The 18,370-nt window shown below is 44.7% G+C and overlaps 1 protein-coding gene across 1 annotated transcript; it reads right to left on the minus strand.

The window, feature by feature from the left end:
* Positions 1-16,740: 16,740 nt before the first annotated feature.
* Positions 16,741-17,094, minus strand: TAL2 (TAL bHLH transcription factor 2). The gene has a single exon (XM_009480291.2). It carries the CDS (start codon positions 17,092-17,094, stop codon positions 16,741-16,743), a length of 354 nt encoding a protein of 117 aa, XP_009478566.1.
* Positions 17,095-18,370: the final 1,276 nt, after the last annotated feature.

Genomic DNA, 18,370 nt, shown 5'->3' on the forward strand with positions numbered 1-18,370 from the left:
GGAGCCCCAGAGGAAGCTTGGCCCCTGCCGGCCGCCGTCAGTGGCGGGCGGGGCGGGGCGGGGCGGGGCGGGGCGGGGCGGTCGGCTGCGTTCAGGCAGCCGCGGGCCGGTGAAGGCGGCGGGGTGGCGGCGGATTCCCCTTAGGCGGGGACGTGGCCGGGGACGTGCGGCCGCTTTTCCTGGCGGCTGTAGCCCGCAGGGTTTGGTGTGCCTGTCCCGGTGCGCTGCCTGGCTCCGTTGGTCCGGCTGAGCCCGGCCAGGCCCTCCGTAGGCCCTGAGGGATGTTCCCGCCGCCCTAGCTGCTCGGGGACTGTTTTGGGTAACCCCTGCAGAGGCCGGGGCGGCTTGTGAGAGCCATGGCCTTTAGCTCTTTGTCCAAGCCGCCCTGGGCCGCAGCCGTGCCGTTGCCGGTGGGCAGGAGCAGGCTGTCCTTGCAGGCCCGCGGGAGGGAGGGCTGCTGCCCTCGGCGCGCCTGGCTCGGCACCGGCTGCTCCGAGGTGTGCCCCCTGAGCGCCTTTCCCTGCTCCTCCTCACGGCTGAATGCTCTTTCCCTTCGCCTTTATAGCCGTATTTTGCTTATCTGAACACTTAGCATCTCTACCGGGTCTTTTGTTTGCCTTTTTTTTTTTTTTTTTCTTTTCACAAAACCCTGATAGTCCTGGTTCATGATAGCTTGACATTTGTTGTGGCCCCCAGAGCTTTTTCTACACTTGTGCTTCTTCCCTGTCGTACATCACTGCAGCTGGCTGTTCTTATGCACGGGTCACTGTACTTGCCAGATGTAGGTGTGATACCTTACCTTTATCCCTTTTTTTCCTTTTTTTTTCTTTTTTTTTTTTTTCCTTGTAGAATAATTTTTCAGTTCATCAAGAGTATTTAGGATTACCACCATCGCTGCTCCAACATGTGGTCTTTCCCAGGTTGATGTCATCTGTTTATCACCTGCCTAGTAACATATCCTAGTACTGAGGGTATTAATGTATGCCAGATCCTGGTCAGACCTCAGCAGAAGCCCTTTCAATACCTCTTTACATCCATTTTGACAGTGAAGTCCATTGTTAACTGTTCTGTCTTCTAAAAGTAGATCTCTAACCACTTTTGCATCAATCCTACAGTATTTTCAATACAACTAGTTTGCTCATGAGCTTCCCAAAGTGAAACATTGTCAAAATCATCTAAATCCAAGATACACGACATCTGTGTTTTCTTTGTCCACCAGACCGGCTAACTTGTGATACAAGGAAATGATGTTGACATACCACTGTTCTTGATGGACCCACGTTAGGGGTTGTCAGTCTCCTCATTTTTTCAGCATATTAACTTTTTTCACCCCTAGGGATGGAAGTTAAGTTTACTTGTTTGTGAGTCTTTGGCTGTTTTTCCTACTAAAGACAGACACCATTTTTGCCTTTTTCATTCAATTTGCACAAGCTGGTGAAAAGAACTGTTAATGGCTCTAAGATTTGCACACTGTGAGGTGAAGTTAATCAAGCTAAGGAGTCTGAAAACTTACAGCTTCCACACGTGCTCTTAAACTTGTTCTTTGCCTACCAAGAACTAATTTCAGGAAATAACTGGAATAACTGTAGGATCATTTTTGGAAAAAAGTTCATGCAGGGAAAGATAGCAAACGCCTGAACTTTTCCCAGAATAATTCTACCTCGTCATGAATAGTAAGCCATTCTTTTCAATGATTTTCCACTTGTCAGTACCATATTCACAGAGCAAGTTCTCCTTATTCTCAACACCTCTTCCTTTCTGTTTGTCCAGTGACTCATTTTCTCCCTAACACTTGTGCCATATGCTTGTACCTAGTTTCTATTTTCTGGACATTTCCATCCTGCATTTCATCAACATGAAGAGCTCAAGATTTAGCCAAAGTGATCTCTTACAAGTCTTATTATTAACATTTCTAATTCTTATTTTCTGTTGTGCTTATGTGCAGACATGGAAACCACAGTTTGTCTTCTAGAGCAGAATATTGCTTTGCCACAGTTGATAGATGGTAAGACATAATAAATTAGTAAGCTGCATTCTCTGGCAGAAGTCAATTCAGCATCGTTTCCCACTGAATAGTGATAATGCATCTATGCAGTTGCAGCAACAGAGGAGTTGCATACAGAGTTTTACACAATGTGGCGATCCTCTACCCATAAGCTGTAGAAATGCTAGACCGCTTCTGCTCCTTGCAGTACTGTTTAATACCCACTGAGTGTCATCAGGTTCATTGCTAGAAAGTGAAAACTATTCAGACTATCTTGTGTATGATCATAGAAGGAGAGGGAGAGAAATAAAAATGGCAATGACCACAATGAATCTATAGTGACATGAAAGAAAATGGTAATTTGGGCCAGCAATGTGTTATGCCTGATGGCAGTGTCTGCACTGCAGCTACTGCCATGCCTGCAACTCATGTAGATATACCCAAGTTCTCTAAAATGCCAGCAATGATACCGCTACTGGTGCTTTCATGTAGCAGATTGGCAATAGGTACCTGAATCTTCAGTCAGGTCCTCAAATACATACTGCATCCTCTTTCAGGGGGTCTTCACTGCACCTGAAGCATCGCTTTCCAAAGCAGAGATAGCTAGTGTGAAGGTGGATCTCCACAAGCCACCTTCTCAGCAGTTAGGTGGGAAATATGTGTTAACTGACACAGCTAAACTAGAAAGAAGTTCTGGTGGGTTTTCTACCTCCAGCACCATCAGGAAATAAGAACAGCACTTTTTCTAAGTTTGCTGATAGCAAAGGAGGGATTCCTGAGACTTCTGTGCTTTCAGCAGAGCATAGGGTAGAGGAACCCACCAAAGAGAAATCGCAGTCTATGTAATAAAATAGAGTAACAAATAAGAAAACTTAAAATTGGGCATTGATTTTCCAGCTGTCCCAGGTATTTCAGTAATAATTTAAAGATAACAGAGGATAAGCACCTCTGAAATAATCCTGTTCATCCTTGGACCAAATATGCTGATGCTGAGAGAACTGTGGCAGTGTGAGAGGATGGTATTAGTGTGTAAGCTAGGTATACTTGTGTGTGTTACACAATTTTTTGTGTTTTGCTGATTTCAAACTGGAAGACCAGTTTGTTCTTCAGAATGTACCCCTTCATTTCTTGGGATAGGCTAATAAAAAGAGCAGAGCACACTGTGCATGTACGAAATTTAAAGATGGACTGATCAGTATTCTGCTCTGTTGCATGAGCATAAAAGTCAACATGAAAACAAAGCACAGGCCTGAATTGACTCTCTTGCCCACGGAATGTTAGGATGACCTTAAAAAAAAAACCACTGTAGACACCTGCTGATTAGCTACCCAAATTCCACATGTGCCACAGTACTTTTCAGCAGGATTAGTTGTCCTTTCCAAGAGGACACTTATAAATTAATACAAATATTTTCTGAATTTGCTTCAGAAAACATTCCAGCTATTCATGAAGTCACCACATAAAATCATAGAATTGTTTAGGTTGGAAAAGACCTTTAAGATCATCCAGTCCAACCATTAACCTACACTACCAAGTCTACTCTAAGCCAATCAAGGGTAGACTAGACTAAACCATGTCCCAAAGGGCCATGTCTATAAGTTTTTTGAACACTTCCAGGGATGGTGACTCCACCACCTCTCTGGGCAGCCTGTTCCAATGCTTGACCACCCTTTCCATGAAGAAATTTTCCTAATTTCCAACCTAAACCTCCCCTGGCACAGCTTGAGCCCATTTCCTCTCGTCCTATCGCTAACTACTTGGGAGAAGAGACTAACACCCACCTCACTACAACCTCCTTTCAGGGAGTTGTAGAGAGCGATAAGGTCTCCCCTCAGCCTCCTCTTTTCCAGACTAAACAATCCCCGTTCCCTCAGCTGCTCCTCATAAGACTTGCTCTCTAGACCCCTCACCAGCTTTGTTGCCCTTCTCTGGACACACTCCAGCACCTCAATGTCTTTCTTGTACTGAGGGGCCCAAAACTGGACACAGTATTCCAGGTGCGGCCTCACCAGTGCCGAGTACAGGGGGACAATCTTTTCCCTCCTGCTGCTAGCCACACTATTCCTGATACAAGCCAGGATGCTGTTGGCCTTCTTGGACACCTGGGCACACTGCTGGCTCATGTTCAGCCGGCTGTCTACCAACACCCCCAGGTCCTTTTCGGCCAGGCAGCTTTCCAGCCACTCTTCCCCAAGCCTGTAGCGTTGCATGGGGTTGTTGTGACTGAAGTACAGGACCCGGCACTTGGCCTTGTTGAACCTCATAGAATTGGCCTTGGCCATACAATAACACAAATTGTTGTACTGCTGTCAATATAACAGCTAAAAGTTCAACCAGGGAACATTACAGGAGAGTGACGCTGCAGCACTCCTCCGTGCCATTGCCTCAGCCCCTGTGTCTGCTGCAGGCGAGTCACGACTGTAAGAAAAGACATCTTGGAACCTTGATTGGATCAACAGAGTGCTGGGACCTGTGAACTAAGCATCTAGTGATACATCTAATGATGCAGTAGGGAGATAAAAAGGTAAGTAAGAAAATCAGCTCTGTTCAAAAAGTATACTATTAAAGAACAAGATGTGCTAAGAAGAGGCTTAACCCAACACTGAAACCTAAGCAGAGCTGAAAAGAACTGAGCACTCAGGAGTCTAGTGACCACTTCTAGAAGGGCTACATACCTGCAGCCAAGATCGTAACTTTTGTACAGGATACCTCTAGCAGCTGAATTCAGCTCTACATGCAGTCATGGCTGAGTTTACTGCTGCAATAAAGATACAAAATGCATGGAGTATGTAACTCAAGAGCATGAAGCACATGCTTTACCTAATTGTGTGGACATAACCTACAGGTATATGCTAGGGAGCTCCTGGATGGAGCCAGCAGCCTTGGCTACAAGTTGCTCCAGTCCCCAGTCCCAGGCTTCACCTAGGAATCAACACAAGGCTCCTTTGTCAAATCCTCACTGGTCTGATCTCACCCAAGACCTGCTGTAGAAGGGAAGAAAAGGATACAGTAAGATCTCATACAGTACAAATCACCGTGCCTCAAACTACTCCTGTGCAGTAAGTCCTGCTGCATGCACTAAATTTTCTCTGTTAGAGGCATCAGTAGGGCAAAAGTCCAGGTCTTTAAAGTTCATTAGATATCAGTGGATTTTAGGTGTTGCAATACCTTCAAGAATCTGGCCTTCAGGCAGCATAGGATCTGGGATTACTGATTGTCTCAGATTTCAAGCTGTTTGTTTAATCAGAGATATGTATGTATAATATAACACAGTTCATAAAAATGCTGTTTAATTTGGCTCACATCTGGTAAGCTTCCCTGCTTTCCAGGGAAAAGAAGAAAAGCAAGGGACATTCCCATGCAGATTATGAAAACAGAGGATCCAATCAGCATGTGGGAATTTCAAAAAGCATACTCTTTGTATTTGAATTTAACCTGTTAGTCTTATGTTTCTGATGTTTTTTCTGCTCCTTTGCTTAGTTGCTCCATTCACAGTGTTATTTAGAGCTAGTTTTGTTAAATACTGATATATACATTGTAATGCACTACACATTCAGCAAATGAGATCTCGGATATAGAAGAGCAATGCTGGCAAGATACTGCATATTTTCTACCCTATCAAATAAACTACATGTGATCCCCTCTCTAAAATATAATGCAAATGCAGCAGAACCTGAGACTGGACCTGAGACAACAGCTTTAAGACAGTCATTTTTCATCCTCCATTTGCTTTCATAAAATGGTGGCCTGAAATATTCTGCTTAGGGCTGCAGGACTGAACAAACAGTCTGCTCTGCATGAGAAAGGGGAGCCATCCTCTTTAAGGTGGAGTGCAGAACAAATGTCTTCCTCCATCTCCCCTTTTCCCTCTCAATAGCAAATGATTTGTCTTCACCAGAGGCAGGAATTGTCTCTCAGAAACTAACTTTCTGAATTTCTACCTGAAAGGTACACAGAACAAAAAACAGACATTAAAGAAACAGTTAATATTCCCCCATATGCCTTTGTCTAGTAAACAATGTTCATCAGAGTTTTAGTCAGCAAGTTCAGGCCCATCTCTTTCTGGAAGCGTTGTAATGCCCTCTTGTCTCTCTTGTCATCACTGCAGGCATGTATGCGTAGACAGTGCTTTTATCATGTGTGGAAACAAGGTGCCTCCCTCCAACGATTTTCAGTTTGAAAGACAAAATATACTTCTGGTTTGTGACAAATATACTCAGCAGAGGCAGTGGTAGAGTTGTGCTTGCTCACACCATGCTTGGAACCAGCTCAGACCAACACTCAGTCTTGACCCTGCACTGATGGCAGTATCCTGAAGAACAATCAGGGTCCTGCAAGCAGATCAAGGGAGGTAATCTGTCCCCTCTCTTCTGCACTGGTGAGGCCACATCTGGAGTGCTGTGTCCAGTTTTGGGTTTCCCAGTACAAGAGTAAGTCCAGAGGAGGGCCACAAGGATGATTAAGGGACTGGAACATCTTTCATAGAAGGAGAGGCTGAGAGAGATGGGACTGTTCAGCCTGGAGAAGAGATGGTTGAAGGGAAGCTTCTCAATGTGTACCAATATGTGCTGGGAGGGAAGCCAGACTCTTCTCAGTGGTGCCCATTGACCAGACAAGAGGTAATGGACACAAATTAAAAACCAGGAAAATCCATCTGAACACAAGAAAAAACTTTTTTAATATGAGGGTGGTCAAACATGGGAATGGATTTCCCAGAGAGGTTGTGGACTCTCTGTCTGTGGAAATATTAAAAATTTGACTGCGCACAGTCCTGGGCAGCCAGCTCTAGGTGACATGGCTTGAGCACAAGGGGTGGACCACATGATCCCAGGAGGTCCCTGCCAATGCAAACAGTTCTGTGCTTGCCAAAACTCTACCATAGGGTTTCTTTAATCTGGAAAATAATTTTTCCATACCCTTTATATGTTTCCTCTCAGGACTGTTTCCTGACCAATTCCAGCTGTAGAAAAGGTAATGTTGGTAAAACCAGGTTGGGGACACTGTCAGCTCCTGCAGAGGGGGCATCCATATTTAGCGTTGTGAGTGTGTGTCTGCAAAATCACTGCCTGTTATTCAGTAAATTTCAAGTGCAGTGTCAGTCTAGTAGGACAGATGAGGTTATATGTGCTCAGAAGCTGTCTAGTGCCATAGCTACCATCCAACGAACAATTTGTGCACCATACTTCAAATACTAGATTCTGGGAAGGATTAGTTAAGGAGAAAGAAAAACAACGTTGAACAGGAAACAGACTTATCATTGTGCCCCTTCATTGTGTATTCTCCATGCTCCCTTTTCTGCTCAGTAGCGCAGGCCAGTTTGGGACACTCTAAATTGTCAAGAGCAGCAAGGGGTTACCCGGAGTGTGCTTTGTTTGGCAATACAGACGGCTTTTTTTGTTAACTGTCTTGAACCCATTGTCTGTGCCTCCCTCCCCCCCCACCCCTACCCCATACCCTCTCTCCTGTCCTCACCACCCTCATCCCCAGCCCAGCTCACCCTCCGCAGATCCCCTTACAGTCTTTGGGTTCATGAAGTACAAATTAGCATAATCAGATTAGCTGCGTGGGGTTGTTCAGCATGGAGCTGAAAAGGAAGAAAAAGAAAAAGTGGTTCACAAAGAGAAGCCCTGAGGAGGGCAGAAGGGGGTGGTATTGCTGTTGTGCTGTGGTGCTGAAAACTTGCACCTGCATAGCAAGCAGATCCTCTTCTCACTAAGGACTCTTAGATGGTATTAAAGCATAGGAATTAATTGGGGGGAGGGTAAGGAGGCAGAGAAAGGATGACAGGAGAGCTGGGATGGACAGGAGAGGAAAGGAGAGGAGAGATTCTATTAATTGAATTATCTGCACTGGGAATATATGGTTTGCTGGGAATGTATGGTTTGCTGACAGTGGAAAGCATTGATTCATATTCACCATGGAGAGGAGATCAGCTTGGTAATCTGGCCTATCAAGATAAGCATTTTAGAGTCTCTGCAGGAGACTGATAAGCAACATGGTAGGAAAAAAGCAAACTGGCTAGGGGCAGGGGGCAGTGGGTTGGTTTTTTTTTTTTTTCCTGGGCATTTTCTGTGGTGGGCTTGCATCCCTAAGAGTAGTAAACAGTCTGCTTGATTGCCTTAGTGCCTGCCCTAATTTTATCCTTTCTGCCCTTGCTGGGAGAAGAACCCTCCCAGAGGACTCAAGACTCAAATCCATAGCCACAGGTTTTAAAAGCAGCTAGGGGCTTTATATGCTTATGTATTCAGGAGCACAAGATGAAATGACTTGAAGGTGCCTGTTTTTAAAAAAATCTTCAGACACCTTCCAAGGCTGCTTCCACACTGCCAGCTCTTCCAGCTGAATTCCCTGACCAGTCACCCTCATCTTTCTGAGGTATCTTAAAAGCACGCATGGACAGAGATTACAAGAAAAGCACCCCAAAAAGCAGTCATGACAACCCAAAAGTGTTTCAAGTTGAGCCCTCAAGATCAAGAGTCTTACTGACAGCCTCAGCCCTAGACTTTTTCAGTGCTTCACAGAGACAGGATAAAAGCAAACATAAATGTCAGGATAAGTCAAGCTTTGAGGCTAACTTGAATCTGCAGTTTTCAAGAAGAAATACTGTCTTTGGTTTGTTTTTCCTTAACAGCACATGGCAGAGAACTGCTGGAAGTATTTAACCGATGCAGTTGTGATAAAAAGCAAAGAAACTTTTTATTATTATTATTTTAACAGCATTTTCATTGCTTTGTCTTTAGAAATAAGCAATTAACTTACAACTATATTGTTAAGGGAAATATAAAACATATTTAGATAATCTAAACCATATAATCAATGTTTGTCTGTATTGATTCAGCAGCTATACTCTTGGGAAACATTTGAAATTAATAGGAGCCATATCCTATATCAGGGCTTTCAGAATTACCTAGCTGGCAGTTTGACTTGTTAGCTGTAACAGAAACAAACTGGTGGTGTTCTGTTTTCTGTAGATGATATGTAGAGAAGTAATACAGAAGAAGTCTACTCTCCTACAAGAGTAGTGTCCATCCAGGTATGTCAGACATGGAAGAACCATCCTACATACTTTCTCCCACTTTCACTGACAATTTGTCTTGTTTTTATTCTTGTAATTTTTCTTTTTCCTTAGTCTGAAAGAAGAATAATATTGATTTTAAAGGCAAAATTTGTGGTTTTCCCTTTGCATGTGACCTTAAGTGAACAACGCGGACTTCAACATGGACTTCAAGGAGATGATAAGGGTAAGATAGACAGATAGATAGAAGGACAGACAGACATATATATATATATATATGTCAGACATATATATCATATATATCAGACAGAGATATATATATATGTTGTGGTTTAATCCGGTCAGCAGCTAAATGCCATATAGCCATTTGCTCACTCTCCCCCTCCCCAGTGGGATGGGAGAGAGAATCGGCAAAAAAAAGTACAGTTCATGGGATAAGATATAGACAGTTTAATAGGACAGAAAAGGAAGGGAAAAAAAATAATAATAAAAGAATATACAAAATGAGTGATGCACAATGCAATTGCTCATCTGGCCAACTCCCCCCATTTATATACTTGGCATGACGTCATATGGTATGGAATACCCCTTTGGTCAGTTTGGATGAGCTGTCTTGGCTGTGCCCCCTCCCAGCTTCTTGTGCACCTAGCACGTCACGGGAAGCTGAATACATCCTTGACTAGTATAAGCACTACTTAGCAACAACTAAAACATCAGTGTGTTATCAGCATTATTCTCATACTAAATCCAAAACACAACACTATGTCAGCTACTAGGAAGAAAACTAACTATATCCCAGCTGAAACCAGGACAGTATATATGTTTTCTAATCTGCTCAGCTATTCAGTTCAAAATCAGCAGGTAAAATTATGGTATTGAAGTTACCTGCCATGAATTTCTCCCCTTGCTTCCAAATCTGAGAGCTGGGGAACACCCATTTGCATTCCACATGTCTATGCAGAAATGTGGCCTTTGAGACTGAGCTGTCCTGTGCCAAACACAGTGGCTGGACATGTTCACTAGACAGCAGCTGGCTGCTCTTCTCTACCTGAAAATTTTGGGAAAACATTTGCAGCATAGCTCAGGAGGAAGAGCCAGAGTGGGAAGCTCCCTTCAGCATTGAGTTATTTCAGTTCCCATTCAAGTGGTGGGAACATTTCCCACCCAAGCTGGCTGTGCCAGCACCTAGCACTTTTGGCAAGTCCAACCTGCCGGGCTCACTCACTCTGTCGGGAACTCTCAACTAGCAACTGCCTTTTTGCCCTTCAGTCCCATAGAGATTTTCTGCCCTTCAGTCCCTGCAGAGCCTCTTAGCAGGGCCAGATACTTCCTTCTGAAACGCCTTTTAACCTACAGGCAGTAAAACACTTCAGGTCACAGTCAGCTGGCCTGAGCTTCTGTGGTTAGCTAGGTCTAATAGCCTCCATTCAAGCTGCTTTTAGGCATTGTGGTTTGCTCTTGAGAGTCTTCAGGTCTTTCCAGTAAGTATAAAGCTTTTTAAAGCTTGAATTTAATACTGTGTAGTCTTGAGTGGGGGGAATCTATAGGTTATTTTTAGTTGGTTGTACATCTATGTATCAGAGCACAGTAATTCTTATGTGATTTGAAGATTTAATATTGGCTGCTCTTTGCCTTTCTCCAGGACTCCAGGACTGAGCACTGCTGTCTACCAGGGTTTGCCAAATACAGTCACCAAGAGAAAAAACAATGCTAAACATTGTGTACACCCAGGGTTGGAGGCAGAACGACTCCCTGGAGACTTGCTGACTATGGACTGTCATCCTTTAGCTTTCCATTAAGGTTTTAGGCTACCTAACAAAGAGTCTGCCTTTCAAACTGTAGAGTAGGGAATTTCAAAGCGAGTGAGGGATCTCCCCAGGTCTGAGATATTCAGTGTTATTTACTGTGCCCTCGGCCAGCTGTAATGGGACAGAAAGGTGTGTGCATGGCAAACCTCTCCTGCCCTGTGTTTGTGAATATCTGTCTGCATTGCTTGTCAGCATAAAAGTTGGAAACTTCGTCTTGAGGCCAGTGCAGTCCATGCTGAGATCCACAGGAGTCTCACTGTCCTCTTTCCACCCTTCATCCTGAGCCAGTTCTGTGCTATTTTGTTGCACTGATGCTCAGCAGGGGAGGTGTACCCACAGAAAGGTTGGTTGCTCTTTGCCTCTTTTTGGCTCTCAGTGCCTGAGGAGTCCCTTTTCCAAAAGCTGCTCCCAAAAGACGCTTATTACAGGGTCCTCAGTTATGCACTGTTGGGGTTACAATCTGTGGCAGGGAAACAAACGATGGAGGGATGGGATGTGCATTTGTTTGCACACATGGAGGGGGAGTGTGGAGAATACTATGGGATGAGACTTACTCTTTTTCTTATAGAGAAGAGCTGGACCAACTCAGAGTGCAAAGAAAATGGTACCCGTGGCTTACGGACAGAACAATAATGAATAAATTCAACCAGATACATGTATCAACCAGATACAGGGCAATCTCTATGTTCTGTAACCCAGATACTTGTTTGAGCTGCTTCCTCCACCCACCTTCTCCCCTCTGATTCTCTCAGCACCTGCTGTATTAAAAATACAATTACACCGCTGAAAAGTGATGGATTTAGACTCTGTCACTTTGTCAATGACCTTTAGATTTAAAACTGGCTCCCAAGTGACCCCTGCCCCACAGGTCAGTAGTTAAGTTGCCCATTCTCTCCACCTCTTTTCATCACCCAGCCTTCAAAGAACAAAAGTCAGATTTGCCTTGCTCACACTACTTTAGCCATGGTCACTGCATATCATTCCCTAGCAGCAAAGAAATTTGTGGGAGCCAGTTAGATACTGGAAGATAAATTACTAAATGGTTCATGAATTGTGAATTGTATGTCTCTGAAACACATCCATCCTGCGGCTTTCACTTCTTGCTAGAGCAAGATGCTAGGATGGATCTTGGTGTCCTAAAACAACTCTGTTCTGCCATTTAATTTGGCTGGTTCAGGAAACATGTGAGTCTGTCTCTGCTATGCTCATTCTACCCTCCATCTCCCTGATTTAGACTCAGTACAACTAGCAAGGCTGCTGACCACATGCCTCACCACAAAGTCTTCCTCAGCATGGGCAACACTACAGAAAAAACAAGGCACCATGCAGAGTTAGGATTTCGCTGTGCAATGTCCAGTGCCAGGTGCAGTGTGTTCACATCAGCCAGGATTTGAATTCACTGAATCTCAGGCCAAAACCCTGATTGCAAACCTGCCCCTCCTCTAACCACAGGCACTAGGATCACTAGGATTCATGCACAAGACTACAGCATCCTTGCAAGACACAGTTGCAACATATTTCTTTCCTTACCCAACCAAAATACTCAACTTCAATTACACTCCATAGCCACAAAAGAGATACTGAGAAAGGACATGATGAACAGCAGTTTGCACAGCAGGCTTGTTCCTGGTGATGTGTGGGTTACTTTTAAGGACAGTAACCTCTCCTGGTATCAGTTCTCTTAGGTTCTGTGATAGCTGAAGAGTGACATTTGTATCCTAGCACCCAGCCTCTGAAGAAAGTAATCCTCATTTGACCTGAAATGTGGAGCTGTATTCTTCAGTTGATCCTGTTGGAAATTCCAAGTAAAGGAATGTCTCACTGGGATTTCTGCATAACAAAGGCATGGGAGGACACCTCACACCCTCTGTGCAGGTTAGGAATACCGTGGGTTGGAGGGAACCATGACTCTTTTAACTTTGCATCATGCCTTTTTGTATCAAGAGATACCAAAGGTGATTCTAGAAGATACCACCTTAGCTGGTCTTCCTTGCAATATTGGCAGCCATATCCTCACCAAAAAAATTATAAAAGGAAAAAAAAGTGCTATTCACACAACTCTCTTTAGCACTGCTAGTTACAAGTAGGAGGTTCAATAGGGTCCTTAAGACCGGGGACATTTTTGTCATTTATACTAAGGTTTTGCCACTGCTGCAACATATGTGAGATATTTTCAGCCAGCTCCAAATGACTTGGTATATCTCCATGCCACAGGTCCCATTATCTCACAGCACCCTGTTAACATGGCTATACCATGCCCACTTCCAGAGGAGGCATTGCCACATGATCCTAAGCATACTAATTTGGCATTACGTGCAGTAAGGAGAGGGTCCTCTCTAAGGTGGCATTGCCTTGCTTAGTATAAATATGTATTTTGAACCTCATGTTTACTGATTTCATGACTTTTATATATAATATCTTGAGACAGTATCTTTCTCAGGCACATACTGTGCAGAAATCCTTCTCTTGGTATATCATAGAGCAGTGTCAGGGCTGTGAGACATCCAGTTAAGTATGAAACTGAAACTGGACCTGCGTCCCAGTGATTTCCCATCTTTTCCTCACAACTTCTGCATCTGTCACCCTAGTGCTTCCTCTCCCTCTCCCAGCCTCATATTCAATAGGGGATTAGGTTGTTCCCACCAGGTGTTAGCCAGAAAGAGCAGCTTTACATCCTAAGCTCCCCTCAACTTTGGATGAGTTTTTAGATCTGAACCTGGAGTCCAGTCCAAGTCTGTAGGTTGTGCCTATCTGAACATCTCCAGATAGCAATAGGCTCAAATCAGAGTCCAAATTCATTCTTTAGGGTGACTTCTACTTTTTAAAATGGAGTTGGTTAAAATCTTTTGAATTGTGAATATTTGGAAGACAAACACAACAGTGTTGCACAATGAAATTTTATTTATCTGTCTTTTTCAAGAGCTTGTCAAAATCTGAGCATGTAGATTGAAGTACAACTCAACCAAAAAAGTGTAAGAAATCATAACAAACACAGAATTCCTGTCATTCTTCATCATCTGATAACTTTGTTTCTAACATCAAGACTCTTGCGTAAGTGCTGAACAGTAGAACAATCCTCTACTGAATATTACATTGGAATGTTTTTGGTATCCTCTACAATGTGGTATGCAAATGTAAAATGAAATTTTAGAGAAGTTTAAAAAGGCAAAGATTAGTTTCTTAAATAATTTATTTGGAATATATTAGATGTTAAATAACTTCAGATAGCACAAAATGTGATCAGTTACACTGTATTTGTTCATGATCATACAAAACACAAAGAAACCTGACAAAAAAAATATCTTTGGTAGGTAGGTCTAGTGAAATACATGCTGAACATGAGAGTAGGGATCCCCTAAATGGAAAGGAGAACAAAGAAAGCACTGATATGAACCAAAGAAATAACAAGAAGGAAAGCTTTTTTGGATAGAAAATATAACAAGCATGTTATGTTACAAAATTGCCCGTTTTCTGTCCCCTTCCCTGGACAATAACTCTGCTCACAAGGTGTTTTGGCTTGCCTTGGTAATATATATTTCCTAGGATAGCAAGTGGCTGATAGACCAAATAGCACCACCACACCTCACCAATAAGTGCTCTGATTTACTTGGACTAATTCATCCTGCTGTAACTCCCAGCAAGTCAATAGAAACTTAGGAGGAGGACTTGGCTCATTAACTTTGAGGCACTGTGCAGAAGAGGCTGTGACTCCGTCAGTAACATTAAAGTGGGCAGAGGCAGGGAGAAAGTAGTACTGATTTCACAAACCATGCAGAAGACTCTTAATGCATTTCCACTCAGCTGCTCTCCAGTGCAGTCCTCAGCCCTGATAGCTCAGAAATGCAGCAATAAGCAAACTGAAGATTAACAGTGTTCAGAAACAAAATGAAATCACCATGAACACTTTAAGCTTTTTTTTTTTTTTTTTTTTTGTCAAGATCTGTCCACTGGCACACTTGTACCTTACAGAACCAGCCCTGGATCTGGTGAGGTGTGTTCCTGTCAGACCTTGGTCTTTGTCAATGCACAGGACGGCCGAATACACACTTAGCAGGAGCCAGACCTGGCTTCTTGGTCCTCCTGGTGGTTGCTGAGGCTTTAAAAGGCAGCTCAGCTTTGGGTGCCAAATCCTCTCATGCAGAAGGGCTGTACATGTTACACGCATAAACCCTATCTCTGCTTCCTGAAGGCAGCTCATTGTCTCATGAATAAACAGACCAGGGACATGCCTTGGCACGTGGGAGCTCCATTTCTTCACCAGTGGTGAGTACATGTCTTTTCTAAGCATTGACATGTACCTTGGTCCACATGGAAATGAAAAGGACCTGTGTCCATGGGAGCAGGATCTGATCTATGCTTAAACCTGGTGTCACTTTTCCTGTTGCTCTAGGCAGCTTTGTAACTTGCATGAGCAGTCCACACCTTTGCTGGCACAGGTTGTAACTCAATCAGGAAATTAAATTGATTTGTGGGCAACAACTCACAATGGTCACATTCATGAAACCTCTTTTCATCCTGCTTATCATCTAAACACCTACCGCATGGTGGTTGGTGTTCCCTACAGGGAACTTACCCACTGAATCAAGTGGAAGACTTTTGCACCAATTTCTTTGTCCTTGCTCTATCAGCCCATTTGGGATGGTGTGCAGATGGAGGAACCTCAACTACAGCAGGCGAAAGCGGGGAGTTTAAAGACAGCCAGCTGGGTACACAGGCAGCACGCCCCTAGTCTTGCCCATGGTCTTGGTACCCCACCTGGGGCAGAGAAGAGTCCAGCTTCACACAGCCCGGCATCACAGCACCAGGGTCTTACAAGTGACAGCAAGGATGTGTGCAGCTCGGTTCTGCCTCCTGCCAAGGGCTGGTTCAGGAACTCGATGCCCAAGACCAGTGGCACACAGCCCTGTGCCGAAGGGACACTGTAGTGCACCAGTGATGCGTGTTCAACACCTTCTGCCAGGCCCAGACATGCTCCAGCTGCTTCTGCACCCTGGCACGGAAAGGGGCACTGCTCCCTGGCATTTCCATGAAGGTTTTCACACTGCATCTTTGAGGCCTTTCTCCTGGGACCTCCCTCCCAAAACAGGACCTCCCCCATTGCTACAGCTGTTGAAGAACAAAGACATTTAGCCACCAACCTGTTTGATGGGCTTCTAAGGCAGCTGGAGTGTAGCTGAACAGCTTCCTTCACATCCACACTGTCACTGCTGTGGGGGAGGTTTACTCTGCCTATTGAACCCACTGAAACTCATCTATGACTATGTCATCTTTTATTTTAAGTCGGCATTTTTGCTTTAACCTAATGTTTTATTTTGTTTAATAGCGTTTTGCTCTGACACTAGGGATCCCTCCAGTCTGATGGAGAAAGATGTAGCAAGATTCAAGGGCTAGGACTTGTACTTTCAAAAAAAGAATCAAGCTGGAAATAAGATTCACAGGCTCAAGAGTGAGTGCAATTAGCTCCTGGAACCACTGGTGCAGGACTGTGGCAAATATCACATCTCCCAAAAACTTTCACTACAAAGGCCAGATGTCTGTCTGGGATAAATTTTGTGGTGCAGTGATCATTCTTGAGCTCAGTAGTGTTTCCTTGAAATAGCATGGGAGAATAATCTCTTTCCCTGCCAGAAACACTGGATGAATTTCTATAGCCTGACTTATGGAGGAGATCAAGGCAAAAGGCCCTTCTGGCTTGGACTCTGCTGTGACAGCAGTGAGTCCTTCCAAGTTCCCAGTGGCTGCAAATTCTCTGTCTGGTTCTCCAGGTTGTTGGCTGACCAAGGATTTCCTTTGCTATTAAATAAAAATGTATACCAAATGAAACAGTAATAAATATAAATAAATAAACACAATACATAGAGGAGCAACCCACGGATTCTGCAAAAAGAGGGGGACTATCAGACTAACACCAAGACTGCACATCTCATTGTCTGCTAGGGAGATGATGTCTCTGACCAACACTCTACTATATTGCTGCTCATACCAGGAGAGGAGACACCACAGTTTTCAATCAGTGTCAGCTCCTCCATGCTTTGCAAACGTGGGGCTTGCTGGAAGAACCCCAGGATGCTGCCCCGTGCTGCCACTGCCGTCTGCTGCAGGCCTGGCTCTCCCAGGACCTTGACAAGGAAGTTGATATACCTCATAGCTAACCGGAGTGTCTCGTTCTTGCTCAGTTTTTTGTCTGGTGGGTGGGTGGGAATGAGTTTCCTCAGCTTGGCAAAGGCGCTGTTCACATTTTGCTGCCTCCATCGCTCCCTGGTGTTGGTGAAGATCTTCCTTGTCATTCTCAAGCTGCTGCAAACCAAAGAAGATGGTGAGTGAATGCTAGATACCCCTGGCTTTCACGCACACTGCTGCTCTGGGGGCACTGTAACCTCTGGCCCAGCAGCGAGCACACAGTGCTGGTGCTAGGCATTTCTAATTTTTGCCCTCTGTGGCTGATGCCCTTGTCCTGCATGTCCTGCACAGATCCCTGAAGTCAGGTCCCCATTCACAGCCATGATCATAAGCATTGCAGCTGTAACCAGATGCCAGAGTCCAGTAAGGACTTCACAAAGGAGTAAATGGAGTTTAATTTCTTCATACAACCGTTTGGTACTGCTATGAGCCCAGCTTCTCCAGGCTCCTGAGAGTTCCCCTGCAGCAGAATTCCCAACAGCCAATGCATTAGTCATCCCACCAGGCTTTGCAAGGGACACCCAGGCACCTTTTACGGGGGAAGGTAGGCAGGCCCAAGGCAGAACACATCCATGCTTTCCCAGCCCCAGTTCCCACCTTGGGGGCTGCTCCCAGCTGGCCCAAGCTTGGTGACTCATGGCTGGAGCTAAGCCAGGTGGACCTCCATCATGGGTCTTCAGTGAGCAGACAGCCAACACTGCAGACCTGCATGATTATGGTTATTTCAGGAGACTTCTCCAGGGAAGCGACAGTCTGGTTCGCTGCCCAGCCCACACTGACTGCTCACTTGCTGGTGGCAGAGACTCTTTAGTCTGATCCATTCAGGCTTCTGCTTTAGCCTCTGAGAGCTGCCAAGACTAAGCCACAAGTGCCATGACTGCAGGCTGCAGAGGGAAAGTGTGATTCCTACAAACTGTGCAGGCATCCCAGCCAAAATGTCTGCGTAGGTGTTACCTGTTCACCCTGCCTCACAGAGCTGGGCAGCAAAGGGAACCCACTGCCCAGAGCAGACCTGGCAACAGAAGAGTGCTGTGCAAGGGGTGCACAGTAATTTTAAATGCCATTTACCAGAAGGGTGGTCAAAAGCTCTTGGGGTTGCCCTAACCCTTCTCCCACTGCCACTGGAAAGATTCTTCCCTTCTCTCCTACAGCCATGCAGGAGACACTCACTTCTTCATTTCTTAAGTTGCTTTTTATGCCAATGACACACAGACGGTTGGAGCAGGGAAAAACTATCCACAGCCAAGAGACTAAAGGACAAATGTTTCCACTTACCCTCTCATGCATGTGAAAACCTCAGCTTTTTATATTCATTGGCTAACCCATCCTTTCACCAGTCCCACAGGAGACTGGGGAGCAGAGGAGATAGCACCCTTCACCCCC

This window comes from Pelecanus crispus, chromosome Z, assembly GCF_030463565.1.
Source record: "Pelecanus crispus isolate bPelCri1 chromosome Z, bPelCri1.pri, whole genome shotgun sequence".
NCBI classification, from domain to species: Eukaryota; Metazoa; Chordata; class Aves; order Pelecaniformes; family Pelecanidae; genus Pelecanus; species Pelecanus crispus.

What these genes read in the sequence shown, in the direction of transcription:
- TAL2 (XM_009480291.2), bottom strand. Translation starts at nt 17,094, where the DNA reads ATGACAAGGAAGATCTTCACCAACACCAGGGAGCGATGGAGGCAGCAA.